Source organism: Rissa tridactyla, chromosome 3 (genome assembly GCF_028500815.1).
Source record: "Rissa tridactyla isolate bRisTri1 chromosome 3, bRisTri1.patW.cur.20221130, whole genome shotgun sequence".
NCBI classification, from domain to species: Eukaryota; Metazoa; Chordata; class Aves; order Charadriiformes; family Laridae; genus Rissa; species Rissa tridactyla.
This window is the reverse complement of record NC_071468.1, coordinates 67,201,857-67,221,146: the sequence shown is the minus strand read 5'-3', so window position 1 is coordinate 67,221,146 and position 19,290 is coordinate 67,201,857. Positions and strand designations below refer to the sequence as shown.

Here is a 19,290-nt window from a genome sequence, read left to right as displayed (position 1 = left end):
GGATAATAAACAGCACTGTGTTTAGTGAAGGTAGCTCCTGGTCTTCTGAAGTTACATTTGGCAGATGTTGTTCAGAAGAAATGAGGCAGCCTCTAGTGTAGTGGAGTAAGTGCTAAAACCTTACAGGCAGAGTTACAAGTGGCATTGGAGAGGGGAAGTGTGAATCACCAAATTATTCAAGAATAAGATGGGTTATGAAAGCTGTATGAGAAAGAGGTACTCTCCAATAATATTAGCAAGAGAGATCCTGACAGCTTACCTCAGAAAAGCATTGACAGCAGACTGACTAAGTGGAGGAAGAGAAAGACTTCTATAATTTGACTTCCATATAAAGAGATGCAAGCTTTCCTCATCTGTGGCTTTGCAAATATTCGTAGCAATGCTGTTTGTTTTCAATGCTGTAAATATTTGTGGTTTACTATCACTTGTCTTGATTTAAAAGTGATTTTCGTGTGAGAGGCATAACATCAAAGCATGCTTTACACAAGGTAGTACTGAGTGCTTCCTCTTATCCTCCAGCTGTCTTCCTGTTGAGCACAGCCATTTGTTCACAGGAAAGGAGCCATCTCTCCTGCCTCAGAAGGCTTTGGCTGACCCAGAATGTAACTCTCAGGATGTCGTAACCACTTTTGTCTGCTCTCTGGTTATATCTTTTAACAACATGTAAAATAATAGTAGAAGTACAGTTAACCGTGAACAACCAAAAAATTATCTGCCAGAAACTTGGTGGATTAGAATTAAGATAGCTGTGATTTCTCTCTCCTATACTTGTACTTCTTGGGGAGTCTGTGACTTCTTGGACACATAGATTCTGCCTCCTGAGCTGGGAAGAAACATTTGATGTATTAATCTAAAAGCAGGAGGGAGAGATCAAGTAAATTCTGTGGAACTTCCTTGACGTTTTTAGTCAGCTATTCTTGTCTCAACAATGCATGCCTTTGTCACCAGCAAGGCAAACTTTTATGCTCTGTTCTCTTTGGTGTTGATATGGCTTCGGATGACAATCCTTGAGGCAGAACTCTGAATCTTCAGGTGATACAGAGAACAACATCAAAATGAAGGGATCTCACAGGTGCCCAACTTCTGTATCGCCTTTGTATTCAAAATTCAGTGTAAAGTAGTTTTTGCACTAGATGAGACATAATTATTCATGTAGCACATAGATCGACCTCTTAATTCTTTTGCCTGTGACTGAACTTGTACTTTAAATATACAGAGGAAGGAAATTACCTTTATAAACAATGGCAGAAGGAAGTAGTACTTTCTGGTTTATATAAATTTGGGGTTTTTTCTAATCTATATTGGTATTATACAGCACACAAGGTAAATATATATTCTGAACTACCAGGTACTGTATCCGATAAGTGCTGTTTTGGGACCTTGACTTCAATGTGCAATCCTGTTTGTGATATGCAAATCTTGCCAGTTGCAGCCATGAAACTCAGACTGCTGTGGCTAGCAGAGACCTCAAGAGACTTCTTAGTCACTCTTAGGCATCATACCTAGAATATCTCTGACATGTTTGAACTGCTGTTAAACATTTAATGAAGGAATTCAATAGCATTTTCAAGTAGCTTGATACTGATTTGACCATCCTTACAGTCGGAAGGCTTTCTGTGTACTCAAGCAGAATCTTCGTCATGCCTTCCCTGCAGTTGCCACAGGAAAATAAAAAATGGCCATTTCATTTTTCCAGTCTTTCATGTTTTGGTCAACTGTTTTCCTGTTTCCTCTTAGCATTCTCTTTTCTGGAGTAGTCAAACCCACCCCTAGTGCTTCCTGTGATTATATTTTAGAAGTCCCTAACCCATTCTGACTGCTTTCTCTAAACTATTATCTGTTTGTCTAATCCTTTCTAACAGATTTTTGGTCAAAGTTTGCATTGTTGACTGCTTTTCTGTATGCATTTATTTTAAATGAGAACCTTTCATTTCCTTTTTTTTTTTCTGTACGATCTGTCAATTCCCCACGTTGGTAAAGGTAAAGGTTATGTGGTTGCGGAAAAGTAAAACCTGTCTTGGTACATATTTTTTATAGGTTGCCTGAAACCACACAATCTTTGTTTTCCCATTATTTTTATTTTCTTGAATATTTGTAGTTAGTCTGAACTTGAAAGAGAAATGATAGAATTCTGCGGAAGTTACTCTTTTAAAATGTTTGTCTAAAGCTGAAAGCAAGTCTGGGTACTTCTTGCAGCATTTCAGATATTTAAATTTTCTACATTCCTCTTACAGTAATAAACCAGTGTTTAGCCTTAACCAAAGGCAAAACAAAAATGCTGTAAAAAGTGTGTCTAAGGAAAAAAAGTCTTTTCATGTTGTTATGGTCAAGGCTGAATATAGTCGCATTGGTGCTAACAGGTTTGGATACTGTGTAGATAAACATCCCATGCCGATGTTTGCTGATGATTCAAACCAGGAGGGGCTGTGGACTCCCTAGAGGACAATCACCAACCATATGAAATTTCACCAAAGCAAGTGCCAGATTCTGCATCTGGGACGGGTTAATCCTGCTTACACATAAAAACTGCGGGATGAGAGGCTGGAGAGCAGCACCCATGGAAAGAGATCTGGGGCTTTGGGTTGATGGCAAATTGAATATGAATCAACAGTGCACCCTGTCAGCCAAAGGGCCAACTGTGTCCTGGGGTGCATCAAGCACAGCATAGCTAGCTGGTTGAGGGAGCTGATTGTCCCGCTCTACACTGCGCTGGTGCAGCCCCACCTTGAGTACTGTGTGCAGTTTTGGGCATCAAACAATTTGAGTGTGTCCAGAGGAGGGCGATCAAGATAGTGAAAAGTATTGAGGGCAAGACTTACGAGGAGCGGCTGAGGTCACTTGGTTTGTTCATCTTGGAGAAGAGAAGGCTGAGGGGTCACCTTATTGCAGTCTACAACTTCCTCAAGGAGGGTGGCAGAGGGTGAGGTGCTGATCTCCTTTCTCTGTTGACCAGTGATAGGACACGAGGAAATGGAATGAAGCTGTGTCAAGGGAAGTTCAGATTGGACATTAGGAAAAGGTTCTTCACTGAGAGGGTGGTCGGTCACTGGAACAGGGTCCCCAGGGAAGTGGTCACGGCATCAAGGCTGTCAGAGTTCAAGGAGCATCCGGAAAATGCTCTTAGTCATATGGTTTAGTTTTAGGTGGTCCTGCCAGGAGCAGGGAGTTGGACTCAGTGATCCTTATGGGTCCCTTCCAACTTGAGACATTCTATGATTCTGTGATTCTATCATCCAAGCTTTGGGTTACGAATTGGAGTGAATTTTCTGGCTTTAACCTACCAATTAGCTGTACAGCCTTAGATGCAGTTTATGGATTTTTATACCTTCATGGATACCTTCAAAATCAGTTGATTTCCGTGCCTTAAATAATGGGACTTTTTTCGCCCCTTAAATTAGATGCATCTTAAAAAAATGAAGTGGATGACTTTCACTGCTTTCTGTTACTGTGTGCAAAACCATCTAGTATGATGAACAAGAGATGGTACGTTATGTCCTTGAGAATAACCAGATTATTCTCTTTATAGGAGACTCATGAGTTTACTCTGTGGTCAGCAGTATGCACTGGAAGGGCAAAAGGATTCCTGTGATTTGAATAGTCTCTGAGAGGGGGCTCACATTTCACTGAAGTATGAGGCAGATGCATTTAAAACCCAAAATGTAGCTCTTGCAACCTCTGATTTACTCAGGCTTCTTCCAAACCATTAACAAAAAAGCACTGGTTTTGTACTGAACTCTGTCATTCAAGTCTGCAGCTTTTGATTTGCATCCTAAAATTAATCTACGTTTTCCATTTTTTCATGGAAAAACTAGTGTCAGTGCCGTAGTTTTGGGGCAAAAAACGTATATTGCTATGACATGAGGGTCTGGTTATTGACTTCTCACATTGAAGGCTTAGTCAAACAGAAAAAGGACTGGAGCATTCATTTAAAGTAAATTTATTTGATTCTATGACAGAAAATTCTTACTTTATTTTAGGTTATTTCCTAAATAAAGCTCATTCTAGAAAAAACCATCACTGGGCTTTTTTCTTTTTTGGTAGTTTTCCCCATCAACAAAATTGAAGTTATTGAATCTTCTAAAGACCGCTAAGGCTGCTGATGTAGAGGCGCAGCCTGAATGAGGACCATATAACTGAAATACACTAAAAACCTAATGCCAGTATCAAGTGGAAACTCGCTTAGGTTTCAGATCTGTTTCTGATTACTTTGTTAGTCCATGTGTTTAAAGAATTTGCAGCCTTCAACAGGCATAGAAGAAAAATGACTAAGTGTGATTTCTAGATAGTTGAGCAAGCAGGAATGGTCCATAGAGTTGTAATCTCCAGGTATCTGCATATGGTTTTGCAAAACTAGAAGTCTGTTCTTGGGAAATACTGACACTGGAGAAAACTGCCCCCAAATGGTTAAGGCCTGTTTTCTTTCATTTAATTGCATTTTTCCTGTCTTTTTTCTCCCCAGGTAGCAGCAGCTGGAGGACATCTCAAATTTACAGTCTCCTATGACTTCACAGAGAAAGAAGAGACAGTTCAATTGATGGTTCAATCTGATGTCATCATAGAGGTAAAGGGATTGTATTTTCAGCCACCAACAAAAAAAAAAAAGAAAATTGCCTACTTCTTCAGATGTTCAGCATGAAGTCTAGTGGTTGAGGACACAAAACAGCAAGGTGCACATACCTTTAGCTAATTTATAGTATCAGAAAATGGACACACTTTAGAGAACTAAAATCTTCAGTATCTCAAGGAGCCTCTAGTAATATTGCGGTAACTTACAAAACTATCTTCTTCCTGTTCATCAGGAATAACGAATGCTTGTCTCTAAATTGGAGAGACATGGATTTGATGGATGGACCACTTGGTGGATAAGGAATTGTCTAGATGGCTGCACTCAAAGAGTTGCGGTCAATGGCTCAATGTCCAAGGGATGAGCAGTGATGAGTGGCGTTCCTCAGGGGTTGGTATTGGGACCAGTGCTGTTTAAGATCTTTGTTGGTTACACGGACAGTTGGATTGAGTGCACCCTCAGCAAGTTTGCCGATGACACCAAGCTGTGTTGTGTAGTTGCCAGGCTGAAGGGAAGGGATGCCATGCAGAGGGACCTGAACTGGTGTGAGAGGTGGGCCTGTGCAAACCTCATGAAACTCAACAAGGCCAAGTGCAATGTCCTGCACGTGGGTTGGGTTAATCTGAAGCATAAATATAGGCTAGGCAGAGAGTGGACTGAGAGCAGCCCCAAGGAGAGGGACTTGGGGGTGTTGGTGGATGAGAAGAAGCTCAACATGAGCCAGCAATATGCACTTGCAGCCCAGAAAGCCAACCAGATCCTGGGCTACATTAAAAGAAGCGTGTCCAGCAGGTTGAGGAAGGTGATTGTGCCTCTCTGCTCCTCTCTGGTGAGACCCCACCTGGAGTACTGTGTCCAGCTCCGGGGCCCCCAACATAAGAAGGACATGGACCTGTTGGAGCGAGTCCAGAGGAGGTCCAGGAAGATGATCAGAGGGCTGGAGCACCTCTCCTGTGAAGACAGGCAGTCTGAGAGAGTTGGAGTTGTTCAGCCTGGAGAAGAGAAGGCTCCAGGGAGACCTTATAAGCATCCTTTCAGTACTTAAAGGGCGCCTACCAGAAATATAGGGAGGGACTCTTTATCAAGGAGTGTCGCAATAGGACAAGGGGTAACACTTTTAAATTGAAAGAGGGTAGATTTAGATATTAGGAAGAAATTCTTTACTGGGAGGGTGATGAGGCACGGGAACAGGTTTCCCAGAGAAGCTGTGGATGCCCCATCCCTGGAAGTGTTCAAGGCCAGGTGGGACGGGGCTTTGAGCAACGTGGTCTAGTGGGAGGTGTCCCTGCCCATGGCAGGGGGCTTGGAACTAGATAATCTTTAAGGTCCCTTCCAATTCTAACCATCCTATGATTCTATGAAATAAAATAATTGTTTGTTTGAGGTAACACTTTCACATTTTTTTCAGCAGACCTGTTTTTGTGCAGCTTAGCATTGTATGAATTTTCTCTTGCCTATGCAAAGCCATGACACTAGGTTTTATCTGAATAACCTAAACTTTCTTTTGAGCTGACTTTCAAGTGTACCAGGCAAGCCCATTTCAGGGTTATGAAGGTAAATGTTATTCCTGATATTTATTATTCTTGTAAAATATATTATTCAATAAATCCTATACCCCAGGTGGCTACAGATAGAGCTTCTTTCCTGACTTTTTTCAAATTTAAATGTATCTCTCTCACGGCTCTATCCAGGGAGGTGACTTGAGAATCAGCACTCCAAAAGAGGGGATTCACCTGCAGCCTTCTGAAGAGCACACTGAAGAAATTTTGCTGAAACCAGAATCTTTCTCCGTGCATGGCACTGATGTTCCTGTCAGCAGGAGGGAGTTCATGACTATCCTTGCAAATGTAAAGAGGATCCTCATAAGAGCCACATACAGCTATGGGATGAATGCCATCTACAGGTGAATGTGGGAAACGTGTCCTTCTGCTGCAGGCAGAGTCTCAAAATACTTGTATCTTCATAGAATTAAGCTGATGTAATTTAAAACACACTAATTTATTATCATGAAATCTATAGCATTCATTTAGACTTTCAAACATTAGTTAGTTTTTTTTTTTTCATTTTGGCTAGGCAGGAGGAGGAGAGATAACAGAAACAAACAGCCTTGTAAGAAAATGAAATCACATGGACTATTAACGCATGAATGACGGTTCTATATATACGTATATTTTGTGAACACTGTAATTCCCATGTATACGGTAAATCATGGACTGCAGTAATGACACGTGGAAGTAAGAGACGACATATTTCTTATGTATTGTTTTCCCCATTTAATGAGCGTACAGAGCCACATTAACAGTGGACCAGAGAATAATATCCTAAGTCTCTAAGATGGAAAAGCGGCTTGAGGGGAGTTTTCTATGTTTTTAATCAGTACCACACACAGAAAAGGCTAATCCCAAAGCCTTTACCTTGATTTCTGTCAGGTTGCTCTCTGGACTGCTTAAAACCACTGATTTCATGTGAACTCTTCTGAGTCTTCTGACAAAATGAAAGACATGAGATGACACAGTAGTTCTGTCTCAGTGCCTGCAGTGTGGTTGAACCTGTAAAGCTCATCTTGCATTTAAAATTTTCATAAGTGCATGAGCAAATACTCCAGGTGGGCTAGAAGACAGCCTGTCTTCTGATAGTGTATGATTGCACTCTGTCTATACGTTGATAGTTAGGTGGCATAAATAATATTTTTGAAATGTGCAATGGAATTGATTGCCTAGTAGTTTTCTACTCACAAGGCATGAAACCCGAAATGTTCTCTAACCTACACATCACTTGATTCAGCCACATAAGCCAATTTGGAATGGAGGGAGCTGATAGCGCATTAGTGATTGTTTGCTGAGAGCACAGATACAGTTTTTGCTACTGTGAAATTTCTTAAGCAATCCAAGCATCATTTGAATACTTAGGTAATTAAAATACATCCTAAATTGAAAGGCAGGTTGTGTCAACAGCATACAGTTTTCTGATTTGAGCTTTGGCAGCGTACATTTTTCCCTGTAAAATTCATGTTTCTTCAATCTCTTTCTATGGTTAATTAGTACGTATTACCTCCCTGTAAATAAGTTTATGAATCATAACTATCTTGAGTTTAAGCCATACTGTTCCCTTATCTGCTCACTTGGTCATCAATCTGGCATTTCCTTGCATCCAGTTTAAAAACCTTTCATGGCCCATCGCCTGCCCATCCTGGTGTCAGAGGAGAGTCAAACCACCAGGACAGAGTTCATCTCTTATGCACTATGAGCAGACCATGAGAAGCTGTTAATCCACAGCTTACAGCTGAGACTAGTGGGAGCTCGGTGCATGCTGTTCCTCCACTCCCTTCCCATTCAAATAAAATGAAAAAAAATGTAGTCAGAATTTTTCAAACTAAAGGAGTGCAGGAACAGTTTTGGGATGAACAATAGGGGGGTTTATGCTATGCTGTTTTAAAGGAGATATGTAATACTTACTAAATATTATGGGAAACGCAAATTTCAGCTATCAGTGGTTTACATACATTTGTGTACTGACACTTGAACTTGAGTGAGAAGGGGAGGCTTTCCTACAAAACGCATTTTGTCTAAGCAGTTAAAATCTGTGAAGAAAGTGCATTGCTGGACATGTACTGGCTCCATCTTGCCTCTGCTGGGATTGATCAGGTGCCCTCTGGGCAACAACATAGAGCTCTGGTCAGCACACACATGCACACATGTAGAACTGGTGCAGTCTATAGTTCATGCCTTCTAAGTAAGAAGTGGCAGACCTGTCAGTGGCACGTTTGGTAGACTATGCATCACTGCCTGCATCCCAGATTGCTGCTTTAGCCATTTGGTCATGTCTGGGCCCTCACTGTTCTGTAGTTTTATTCATATTCAGCCTTTGGAACATTTTAGTGGCATGTTATAGATAACTTTCCAAAAACGTCTCTTGGAAATATTCTTCAAGAAGAGCTCTGGCACAAAAATTCCATTTGTGCTTTGCAGGTTACTAGGCACCATCTTCTTGATGCAGTGACGTTACAATTAGGAAGGTTGGTCCCTTAAAGACAGTGATTTAAAAGGGAGTTAGGGGAAGGGACTGAAGTAGTTTTGAAGAGTACCTTTTTTTTCTAGAAATGGTTTTATATTACTGGTACATCTCTGGGTGTCCCTATGATGTCTCTAACCAGATAAGAATGCAATGGTTACTGTATCGCTGTGATGACCATCAGCATGTCCAGAAGTGTCTGAAAATAGTTTGCTCCAAACGAAACACGTTTTATTGAGTGCTGTCAGGGTGCTCATTGCAGTTTAGTGTGACAGAAGAGAGGGTGTGAAATTCCAGTCACAATTAACTGAATTGGATTTTTCATCTTTGATTTAATTGGAGGAATTGTAGTTTCACCCATCAGGGTGGGATTTACTGAGCGGAGTTAATCTTCTCAGAACAGTGCGTGCTCACAATCACGTGATGTAGCAGCAACAGCATCTACTGTCATCCAGCCCAGTTTATGATCTGTTGTTGGAGGCATATTGCTGTTTTTCAGGATATGTCTCAGTTCTGACTTTTTTATATTCTCTTTGACTTTCACTCATGCTAAAACTTATTAGGTGCAAAGTTCTGCTCATAACTCTATGATCATGCAAAGCAACTCTTTTCTCAGTATTCTGCCCCTTTAGTACTACAGGGAAAATGTCCAGTCCCAATGAAGACAATATTCTTTGTGATATCTTAGTCTGATTAAGGACTTCTGTTGATGGGCTCCAAAGGAAGACATTTTTGCCAAAAAAAAAAAAGGTAGAGCTAAGCCTTAGTAGATAAATAGATTTGAACTAAGAGTTTTGTATTATCTTTTAAACAGGTATGTGTGGGGGACAGATGGATATTCCTCTGAGAGAGTAAAGAGGGTCTGGCAGAGAGACAGAAATATTACAGTATTATTAGGTCCTTCATGAATGACAATTTCTGCCTGAAAGCATCAGCAGAATTATGCAACATACTAATTAGAGATTGCTATATTAAGCAACCTGTTCATTTAAATATTGAAAGTTTTCAAAATGGATAATGACACTACATGTGTAAGGATTTCCAAGGGTGCTATTATAATCTATGCTTGAGAAGAGACCAGAATGGAGGCATTGTAAGATTAAGCAACTTTCTTGCAGTCATGCAGAAAAAGATTTAAAAATTCAGTGGAGTTCTCTCCAGTTAGCAAGAGCTTTAACTTAAACACTGTATTTTTACTCTTGTTTAGTTTAACCTACTAGAAACATTAGTTATTCAGTAGCATTTTCAAGTAGTTACTAAGCAATAGTAACGCAGTAATGGTGAGTTTGACTCAAGCACGGTTTTGAGAACATTTTGGGGGTCTTTTTAAGCTTTGAACATTGCTAATGCTCTATGGCATAATTAGGAAGCCCAAATGAGTGGGCTTTCATTTAGTTGATCAAGTAGGATAAAAAATGAGAACACAGAAATGCAGCAATCTGCGTATTAATCAAGATCCTGCTCTGACGTGAGAGATCTTCCAAACTGTTGCAGTTAAGTCTATCTGTGGTAGAAGCAACAGGCCAGGAAAAGAAAACTCTCTTCTATAATTTTGTTTAATCTAATAGTGTTAGCTTGTGCTTCAAAGACAGTTTAGTAGCACTGTTTCTTCATTTTTAATATTAAGAGTGGCCAGTGATGGTAAATATTGTAGACACTCAGATGGGCATTGGAAATTGTGGTACTAAAGACAATGGATTGCTTGCAACCATCAATCAGTGCTTGATGCAAGGAGAAAGAGAGAAGGAAAGGCAAAGGGTTTTCTTCCATATGCAGAATTAGTTTCAAGACAAATAAGCAATGATTGGGTCAGTACTTCGTGTGCCTTGTGGAGCTGATGTGATTCAGATGCCTCGCGTAGCAGACAGTAAACTATGCTGATACTGCCTGAAACGTCCCCTTCCCTTTTAATCTTGTTTGTTTTTAGAAGCCAACAGTTGCCTGCTGACAGTAACAGTCAGCTTAAATATTTGGTCTCGATGTTGAATCTCAAATTGTTCATGCATCTCCAAGATCCAGTGCCCCATTACTGCCAGCATTATGTATTTTAATGAATGCAGAATGACATCGAGGAATCAAAATTGCAACATCAAAATGGGAGGAAAAAAAAATCACTGTCGCTTTCTTCAATGAGTAACTGTTAATGCTAAAAACTGTTAAACACATTAAAATCCCATTTAGCAAATAGCAGAATGTAATGAAAATTGGAACAATTCAGTGAATACAAATGTGGGATAATACTGGGCAGATTGTTTCTGTGTGTAACTGCTTCCCTTTGTTCCAAGATCTGTGCTGGGAGGAAACTAGCTGTAGTTCAAGGGATAAATAAAACTTGGCCTTTTACTAGTAATTTGTTTCTTTAATAAGAATCTTTACAGATTTTTCTCCTTAAATTGTTAGATTTTTTACTGTTAAAGTCATCACCATTTGTTATATAATACCCTAGAGACTGGTTATCTTATTGTAAGGAAAACTCAAAAGGATGATTGCAAAATAAGCATGCATCAATGGAGCGAAGGGGGAAATATTGAAAAGTGAGAGAGATCCTACTGAACATCTGGATAGGAACATGCATAAGTCTCATAAAGTAGTTTCAAGAACCTTTTCGGAGGTTCTGGTATCACCAAATTAAATTCCAGTTTCTATTACACTATTGCATAATCCGCAATAGTAGACCCCAAGTCCAGCTATATCCTTAGTGATGGTAAAATTTCTGTTTTTCTGAAGCTCCCATTCTAATTTCAGAAATCTTCCCTTTTTCCCCCTTACCTTTCATGTCTGTCTTATTGAGAGTAGTCATAAAATTGAGTGGGAAAATATCCTGTCTTAACCTTTCCTCCAACTGCTGCAGTAACAACATAATATTTTTCTTGGATGTTTTCTGATCCAAGGTCATCGAAACAATTTTCAGGATTTTTTGGCAGCCAAAAGATAAATGCCTTAGTATGGAGGAAAAAAAGTTTGTCTTACGTTTTCCAAAGAAAATGAATTATTTTTTAACAAAATGCATGTCATGATAGAAAGGTATTTTCTGATGAAAAAGACTTCAAAAGAAGCTTTCCAGGTAGCTCTAGTAACCAAACTCTGTTAAGTTTGCTCTGTTAAGATTGCTGGGTGAAAATAGAAGTCATTGAGCCTCTATAATGCCCTGATGTTCCTTCTGAATTCTCATAAGAATTAAATCCCCAAATTCCGATTTCTTTCCCCAAATGGATACTGTTAGGTAAGCTACCTCTGTTTCACATATTACATGTAAGATTATCGAAAGAATTTTGTTGTCTCTCTCATCACACTTCCATGTTTTTTTAAACAAAAATCATGTTCCATGTTTGGCTAAAGAATGGGTGTTTAGCCCATGTCTAGCATTATTTTTTAAGGGCAATTGTGCCTGGAACAGAAAATTCTCTGTCTTCTCTGTCATTGGTGAAACTGAGGTATATGGTAGAAGATTTCCTTTTTCTTTCATGTACATACCTTTTTCTTTATACACATAATACTTAGATCCTCCTGGACAGAACTGAAGTCTTTTTCAGAGGTCAAATCTCCAAAATAAAAACACCCTATAACCAAAAGTTAGTAATGTAGTATTTTAGAAAGCTGGAGTAGTGGTTTATAAATTTTGAGGATACAGCTTAGTGTCAAATTTGCTATATATACAGCTGCAATGCAAGTTGGCATTCGTGGCTTGCAGGTCAGGAATAGCCTTCCATCTACTCTTAGAGTGCTGTGGGACTTTTTAAATCTATTTTTATCAATGTATCTCTGACCATAGTCTTCCTCACGTGATGATCAAAAATAGTAACAAGCTTACAGACATGTAGTTTAGGAAGAAATAAATTAATATGAAAACCTCCTTATTTTTGAACAGGAAAACATGAACAAGCCACTGAATGTCACTACAAACTGTTCCAGCTGCACACATACTTCCATCTAATTTGCTGTTTTAACTGTTTCATTTCTGTTACATCCAGGCTACGAAGCGTTAGCATTGAAGCTGCTGACCACACTTCAACTGGGAGAAAGGTGGCATCTGCAGTGGAGTTATGTGACTGTCCCCCGGGGTATGATGGTACCTCGTGTGAGGTGAGTGTCACGATGAAGTCGTGATCAATTGTGCTAACACTGTGATAGTTGTAAGTAACCACTGGCTCTGTGTTGGTAGAAAATCGTAAGAGCTGTCCATTCCTGTTAGGAATTTGGTATAGCTTGTCTCGTGACCTTTATTTCTAGGTGGTGGTTCATTGTATTTGATAATATTTGATGTTTTACTCGTCTGTGGTGATTTCTAAGTTATGAAAAGACATTTCTCTTAATAAAATGAAAATTAAAGCAATATTTGTACTCTTCAGCCAATTGATGCTACAAATGCATGAAACTATGACAATTAGAAGGAAAATGGCAGTTATCTGACCTGTGCACAGCAAAGCCAGATCAAATTAGCTAGTTAATGTGGTTGAGTTTCCTCTTTTGTTTTCCCAGGGCTTTGCCATTTGTCCTGGAGTCTTTGAGGGTTGTGTGTGTGTTCTTGTGAGGATTTTTTCATTTTAATTTGGTCCTGTTACAGATAATAACATGCACTTATGCTCAGAAAATACCCGCTTTCCTCACAAAACCATTAGTTCACACAGAATGTGTTCATACAAGTATACATATGATTAACTAGCTCATGTGGGCATAGCTTGGGGTAAATAGAAGACAAAAAAAAAATTCTTCAAAAGCTTTGCCTTTAAGGAAATAGTTTCAAACACCAAGATGCTCTGCTTCACAAAACTACAAACAGTATGCCATTTACACAGGCACTTCAGGCATTTGCTTGTCAGCTCTCTTTTTCTTTAAAATCTTCCATGCTTCTATGTGATATTTAGGGCTTAGAGTCTAGTTTCATGCCAAATGTGGTTGCTTGTTGCTGGGGCTAGATAAACTAATGTAGAAAGAAGGCCAGAAGGAATTAATGGATATTCCTATCACTTCCAAAATGGTACAGACAGAAAAAAAACCCCAACACCAAAACTGGAGAAGAATATTGCCTAGATTGGCTAGAGAAGTAATTTTGGAGTCTGACCGTTGTCTGTTCAATTATTTGAAGAAAAAAGCTGTTTGAAGTGTCATTGCGCTTCACACTTTTTTTTTACTTGTCCATTTTTCCTTTCAATTCAGATTTATATATGTGTTTTCACAGAAAGCAGTTGGAGAGGCCCTGACTGCAGATGTTTCAATATCTATTTTTGTTGTAGAACCTGAAGGACTTGGGTAGGATTCCTGCCTTGGTGTTGCTGAAGTTCTCGGTTCAACATTGTGTCCTTCAATGCTAAATATTCTCTCCAATTCAAAACAGTCCCTGAAATTTGATATATACTTAAGATCCTATTCCACAATAGAAAGTACATATAAGATAACTGCGAATTTAAAGTCTCTACGCACAGTAGTGGGCATGGACATTCTCTGATTCCTGCCCTGGCTTAGTGCTAACCGCAGACCTATTGAACTAAAACATATTGTAGTTCCTACATGTATGTTGGTGTTCCTCCCAAGACTGAAGGCCAAGAAGGTATGACAGACTTCTGCATGAGCACATATTTCCTGGGTCACCTCACTGAATTTCAGAGCATTTTGGACTGCTCAGAATTACCACTCGACAAAGTGGGCCTATCTTATGATAACGATACCGTTAAAAGTTTTAGTTTCCATGCCTTTATTCACTGAATTAATTTCTCATGAGTCTTCTGTAGCAGAGGTTCAACAAATGACATACATTGAACAATTGTGCTTGATAGAAAACAAATTGGAAATATTTTAGTGTTCTGAGAAGGCAGTTGTGATTTTTTTAATAAGGACAAGCAAAAGAAAAAATCCAACAGTGAAGTTTTAGATTTCCAGGCAAACTAGCAGTTGAGAAAGTTGGGAAGGTAAATTGAAAATGTGGGTATTTCTAGAATACCATATTTGTTTCTTCTGGATACTTTAAGCCTTGTCCAACTCTTTGCTTTTTCCACTTTCAACCTAGTAGAGTTTCAATTTTTATTGATTTTGTGCAGGTTTTCCATTTTATTTTCTCTTCTTCATTTAATTTAATGTATGTGTTTGTTTCCTGCATAATGATATTGTGGTACCTGGCATAGAAGCCGCAGCACTAAAACCAACCATTATTTAACTATTTTCTTAATATGAATGTTTTGGTACAATCTGTCTTCAGAAGATAACCAATCCCATTTAAAATATGCTGTCTCTTATGAGATTCTTCCGTTACACAAATTTGGAGTTAATTTTCTATAAGATTCTAGTCAAAGGAAATTTTTATGTCTCTGCTAGTATATCTGAGAAATGAACACAGAATTGCATGAGAATAGGTAATGCAGATAAAATTTTAAAATTCAAATACCATTTGGACTCATTTGTGATAGTTACTTTGCTTTACTCATGTGAATCTTCTGGCCTTTATTTGTCAATATCTTCACATCTAATTGTTCTTCTCCACCAGATTTCTTCCCTTTCTATCTACTCTTTTGCTTTCACTGTGGAAGAAGTTGTATTTAACTTGCAACACTACGATAGTCAAGAACTTCCCTGACGTTTGAACGTTACATCATCTCTTTTCTTAAGATCCCAATCTGTAATCCTTTATTTTAGTTCGGTTCTAAGCATTGATGTAGATATTCCATGTCTAAGTCCTCAGAATTAGTGATTTTTGGAGCCTTATCTTGTGCAATATCATGTATATCTGTGCATGAGATCATTTTTTTCAGAAAGAGGAAAAAGATTTATAGATTTATACAGAAACAGCTTAGGCAGTTGCATCTCATGCCACAGAAAAAAAAAATAGGGCAATTTCTTTTAACCTGTTTTTCTTTTCTAGATTTTATGAATTTATTTATGGGTTTTGTTAGAATAAGGAAGGAAGGAAGGAAGAAGGAAAAATAAGGATAATGTCTCAGGTTTTAGAATGTTTTTTAAAAATAATCATTTCACTTCATCTTCAAATTACTTTAATGTTTTGCAGGAGTAAGACAAAAAGGGACACTGTCTTTATTTTTATAAAGGAGAATTTTCTTCCTTTTTGGAGAGTGTATGTGAAGGGGAAGGGATTTTCTGAATTTAGTGATACTTTTAGTATTCTATCATTACGAAACTTTTTCTTTGTATTAGCCAGCTGGTTTTGAAGGTCAACACTTTGTCATGTACTTTTTATATTATGCAAAATCCATGGATCACATGAGCAGTCTTATTGAGGAAAGATATTTTGCAAAAACTGTAAAACCATTTGTGAGATATATAGTAAGGAAGACTGCTGCTTGACGTCTTATTATGAAGAAATGGAATAGCTGAATTTTCGCTGATGAATCGCAGTTGTACGATGTCACCTTTTCTAAGGGAAAACTGGCCATGCATTTAATATTGATCTGAATTTGACAATAAAAAAAAAATCAGAGCACCTTCTTAAAGGGAAATGACTATGCTTTATATTTAAGAAGCACAATTTGTAAATAAAAGGATGGCTTTGTTTTCAGACTATGCTATATTTCAGTGTAACCTTTTGTTAGACTCCAAACAAGAAAGACTAAATAGTATTTTATTCACTCTTTGCAGCTAACTTCTCAGAAGAAGTGTTTGTTGCTTGGGGTTTTTCTTCTCTCCTTCAGTATTTTGCCTTCTGGCTATTTTTCAATCTGTACCTCTTGCTTTGATGCTGTCATGCTTCAGTTCTTCATTTCCCTGCTTTATTTTACCATTTCAGAAGAATGATCAAGTTAAGGCTTCCTCTGATCTCACACCTGCCAATAAGGCTAAGGTCAGTGCAAAGCCATAGCACCAGGAAGAGCAACTTTCTAGAGAAATGTTGGTAAATTTGACAAGTTTGGTTTTGCATGTGCAGGTATCAAATTCAACAATATTTTTAAAATCACATTCCCTTTCCTGTTCAAGCAAGAGTTTAACTTTTTATCTATTTTTTCTTTCAGTTTTGCTGGCCTCGACACAGGCGTGTGAATGGCACAATTTTTGGTGGGGTCTGTGCACCATGTACATGCTTTGGTCATGCAGAATTCTGTGATGATATCACAGGGGAATGCCTGGTAAGTGCCACTACAGGAAACTGGATCAAAATGGCCAACATCAATTCCATATACCTGTGCAATTGAATTGACGACCTCTGAGACTTGAAATACTCAAGGAGGAAAAAAACCAGCAATTAACAGAAGGTATCTTGAACTGTTGCTGAAGTTAAGGATCCCCTCACACCAAGATATGGTAGCTTCTACAGTTAAACAAAATGAATCTTTTATTCACAAAGGATTTATGTTTTGAAATAGAATCAATAGTATAAGGTATGGCATGCAGAAAGCAGCAAATATATCAATATTCTTCCATGTGAGATTTATCTCCCCCTCCCATCTGTCTCCTGCAACGTATTTAATTTATAGGTAGCAGCTAACTTTGTAAATTCTGTTCTAGTATGACAAGAAGATATTGTTAATGGCTTCCTTCATCTAAATTCCTAGTAAACCTTGAAGAAACACTTAATAAATGGTACTTTAAAAAATAATAAAACCATATGATTTTGGCTAAATCAACTTTTTTTTTTCTTATAGGCTATGGAGATTTTATGTAGTTATCTCCTAATTCAGCAATTAAATGTGTGATATTATCCATAGCAAGCCTACCAGCACACCCCTGTTTCCAACCCATTCAGTAGCCTTTTGGAGTGGGTGAATTATGCTGAATAGACTGTTCTGATTAACTCAAGGGCATTTTTAGTTTTATATTGTCTGACATGGCATGAAGCTTGAAACAACATTTCTCATTTCATTAGTCTTGCAGAAACACAATTTGAGCCAGTGCCAGTTTAGTGGGATATCATACTCTCATTTCCCTGTAGAATTTCAAGCAGACTGTATTGTGCATGTTTCTAAATGTTCCCTTTTATTTCCTTAAGAAAAAGCTGCTGGGAAAAATCCAAAATGAAAATTCAGGCTTTTTTCAATATAATTTGGCACTTTTACAATTATCGCTGGTCTTCCTGTTTTGCCCATACAAGATGTTTAATTGTATTGCAGTGCAAAACAAGATATCCTTAATGTGTTGATCAGTGAATTTTTCAAATTGCTTTTTCATGAATAGAAGCTTAAAACGATTCTCAATTTAATTATACCGTATACGTTATAGAAGTACATCGGATGAAAAATATGTATGACAACAGTCGTGTTTTGAATCCTTCACTTACATGCAATGAAAATATTTATCAGTAGGGTAATACGGATTTGTGCTTATCAACAAAGATAAAATTTATTGCATTAATGACTGTAGCCTCCAGCTATGATGTCTACACCATCAGTTTGGGATAAAATCAATTAACAGAAAAGAAAGGGAAGGGAGAATCCCGGTTAAGGTGTATCATAACCATTGACTATTTTGCTTAGGGGTGCATAGCCAGATGTGAGTTCTGAGATATCTTGCTTCTGTGTCTTCAAGTTTTAGCCCTTGCGCAAGTTCCCTCTTTATTTTTGTCTATAGCACTGGCCTGGATGTGAGAGAAGGGCACATAGCTGCATACTGTAGCATTTTTGCCCTTTTCAGCTGATGTGAACTATTGACTGAGACAGTAGAGCTCCCCCTTCCGATGTTTCAAGGGTGCTGGTGTAAAGATAACAGCACTGACGAAGTGGAAAATAACCAGTTGAAAATGTACTTTAATCTATATGCATTATCAGCCATTCTGTGTTTTATGTGTTCTGTTTGAGCTTATACTAGATCATCCTATAAAGAAGAGGCGCACAGGGAGCTTAAAATCAGTTCTGGATTTTCTTGCAGCTTACTTTGAAAACACTGTAAGTGCAGTTAGATTGGTTAGTATCTGTGCAGGCTATTAAACGCTGCTGTTCAATTTGGATCATAAGCCTTTTGAAGTAAAAGAGAGAGAAGTCTGAATGCTGAAAAAGAGAAATGTTTCACATCAAAGGCATTCTTTCTATTGAGGTTTACACAGCCTTTTGGCCGCCTTATTATTATTCATGGTGTTTTTTCAGTAATACAACAGACAATTTAGGCACCTAATTTACTGATATGATACTTCTTTTTGCTCTTCCTTAGCTTTGAAATGTAGTTGAAAAGCAGCTGATGTATGTTTTTGACTCATGATAAAAGCTCAAATCATCTGCTTCGACATAGGCCTGTATAAAAAGCTCATTTTAACGCATATCTTGCAGTAACCTGCAAAGCCCTTTGATCCCCACGGCAACCATATAGAGCTGGATCATCTCGTTACCATTGTGATATACATAACCGCTTTGGTACATAGGGCAAGTTCTAACATTCAGAACTACTCTTTTGTAGTGTTACACACTCACATTTATGGTAGCTTTAGGAGGTTGGTTAAACCTGAACCTCGTGAAAAGCAAACACATTTCAAGGTGTTTCATTCATTGCAGAACACTACGTTCACATTAGTAAGCCCAGAAAAAGCAGATCTTTCTCCCCTAAGGCATGCTCAAATTGCTCAGTGGGCTGTTCCCAGTGTCATCCATTTTGTATTTTATTCCTTTATGCGTAAACAGCACATACCATGTAGATTGAGGCCAGTGTCAGCACTAGTGGACACATGCTTTAGACAACGTTCATCACAGGAGCCACAAAATGTCTTCACTCATCTTCATATACACAGTAACAAAATGATAGATCACAAGCTAAATGCAGTGTAGGTTATTCTGCAGGTGAAAATTACA

At 38.3% G+C, this 19,290-nt stretch overlaps 1 protein-coding gene across 8 annotated transcripts in view; it reads left to right on the top strand.

Moving 5' to 3' along the window:
- LAMA2 (laminin subunit alpha 2) overlaps positions 1–19,290 on the top strand; it is a 376,025-nt gene that overhangs the window by 200,688 nt on the left and 156,047 nt on the right. For all 8 annotated transcript variants that reach the window (XM_054197441.1, XM_054197439.1, XM_054197436.1 and 5 more), the window contains exons 13-16: positions 4,460–4,561; positions 6,256–6,467; positions 12,547–12,658; positions 16,531–16,644. In XM_054197441.1, coding sequence (XP_054053416.1) covers positions 4,460–4,561; positions 6,256–6,467; positions 12,547–12,658; positions 16,531–16,644 — 540 coding nt within the window. The remainder of the gene's footprint in view (positions 1–4,459; positions 4,562–6,255; positions 6,468–12,546; positions 12,659–16,530; positions 16,645–19,290) is intronic.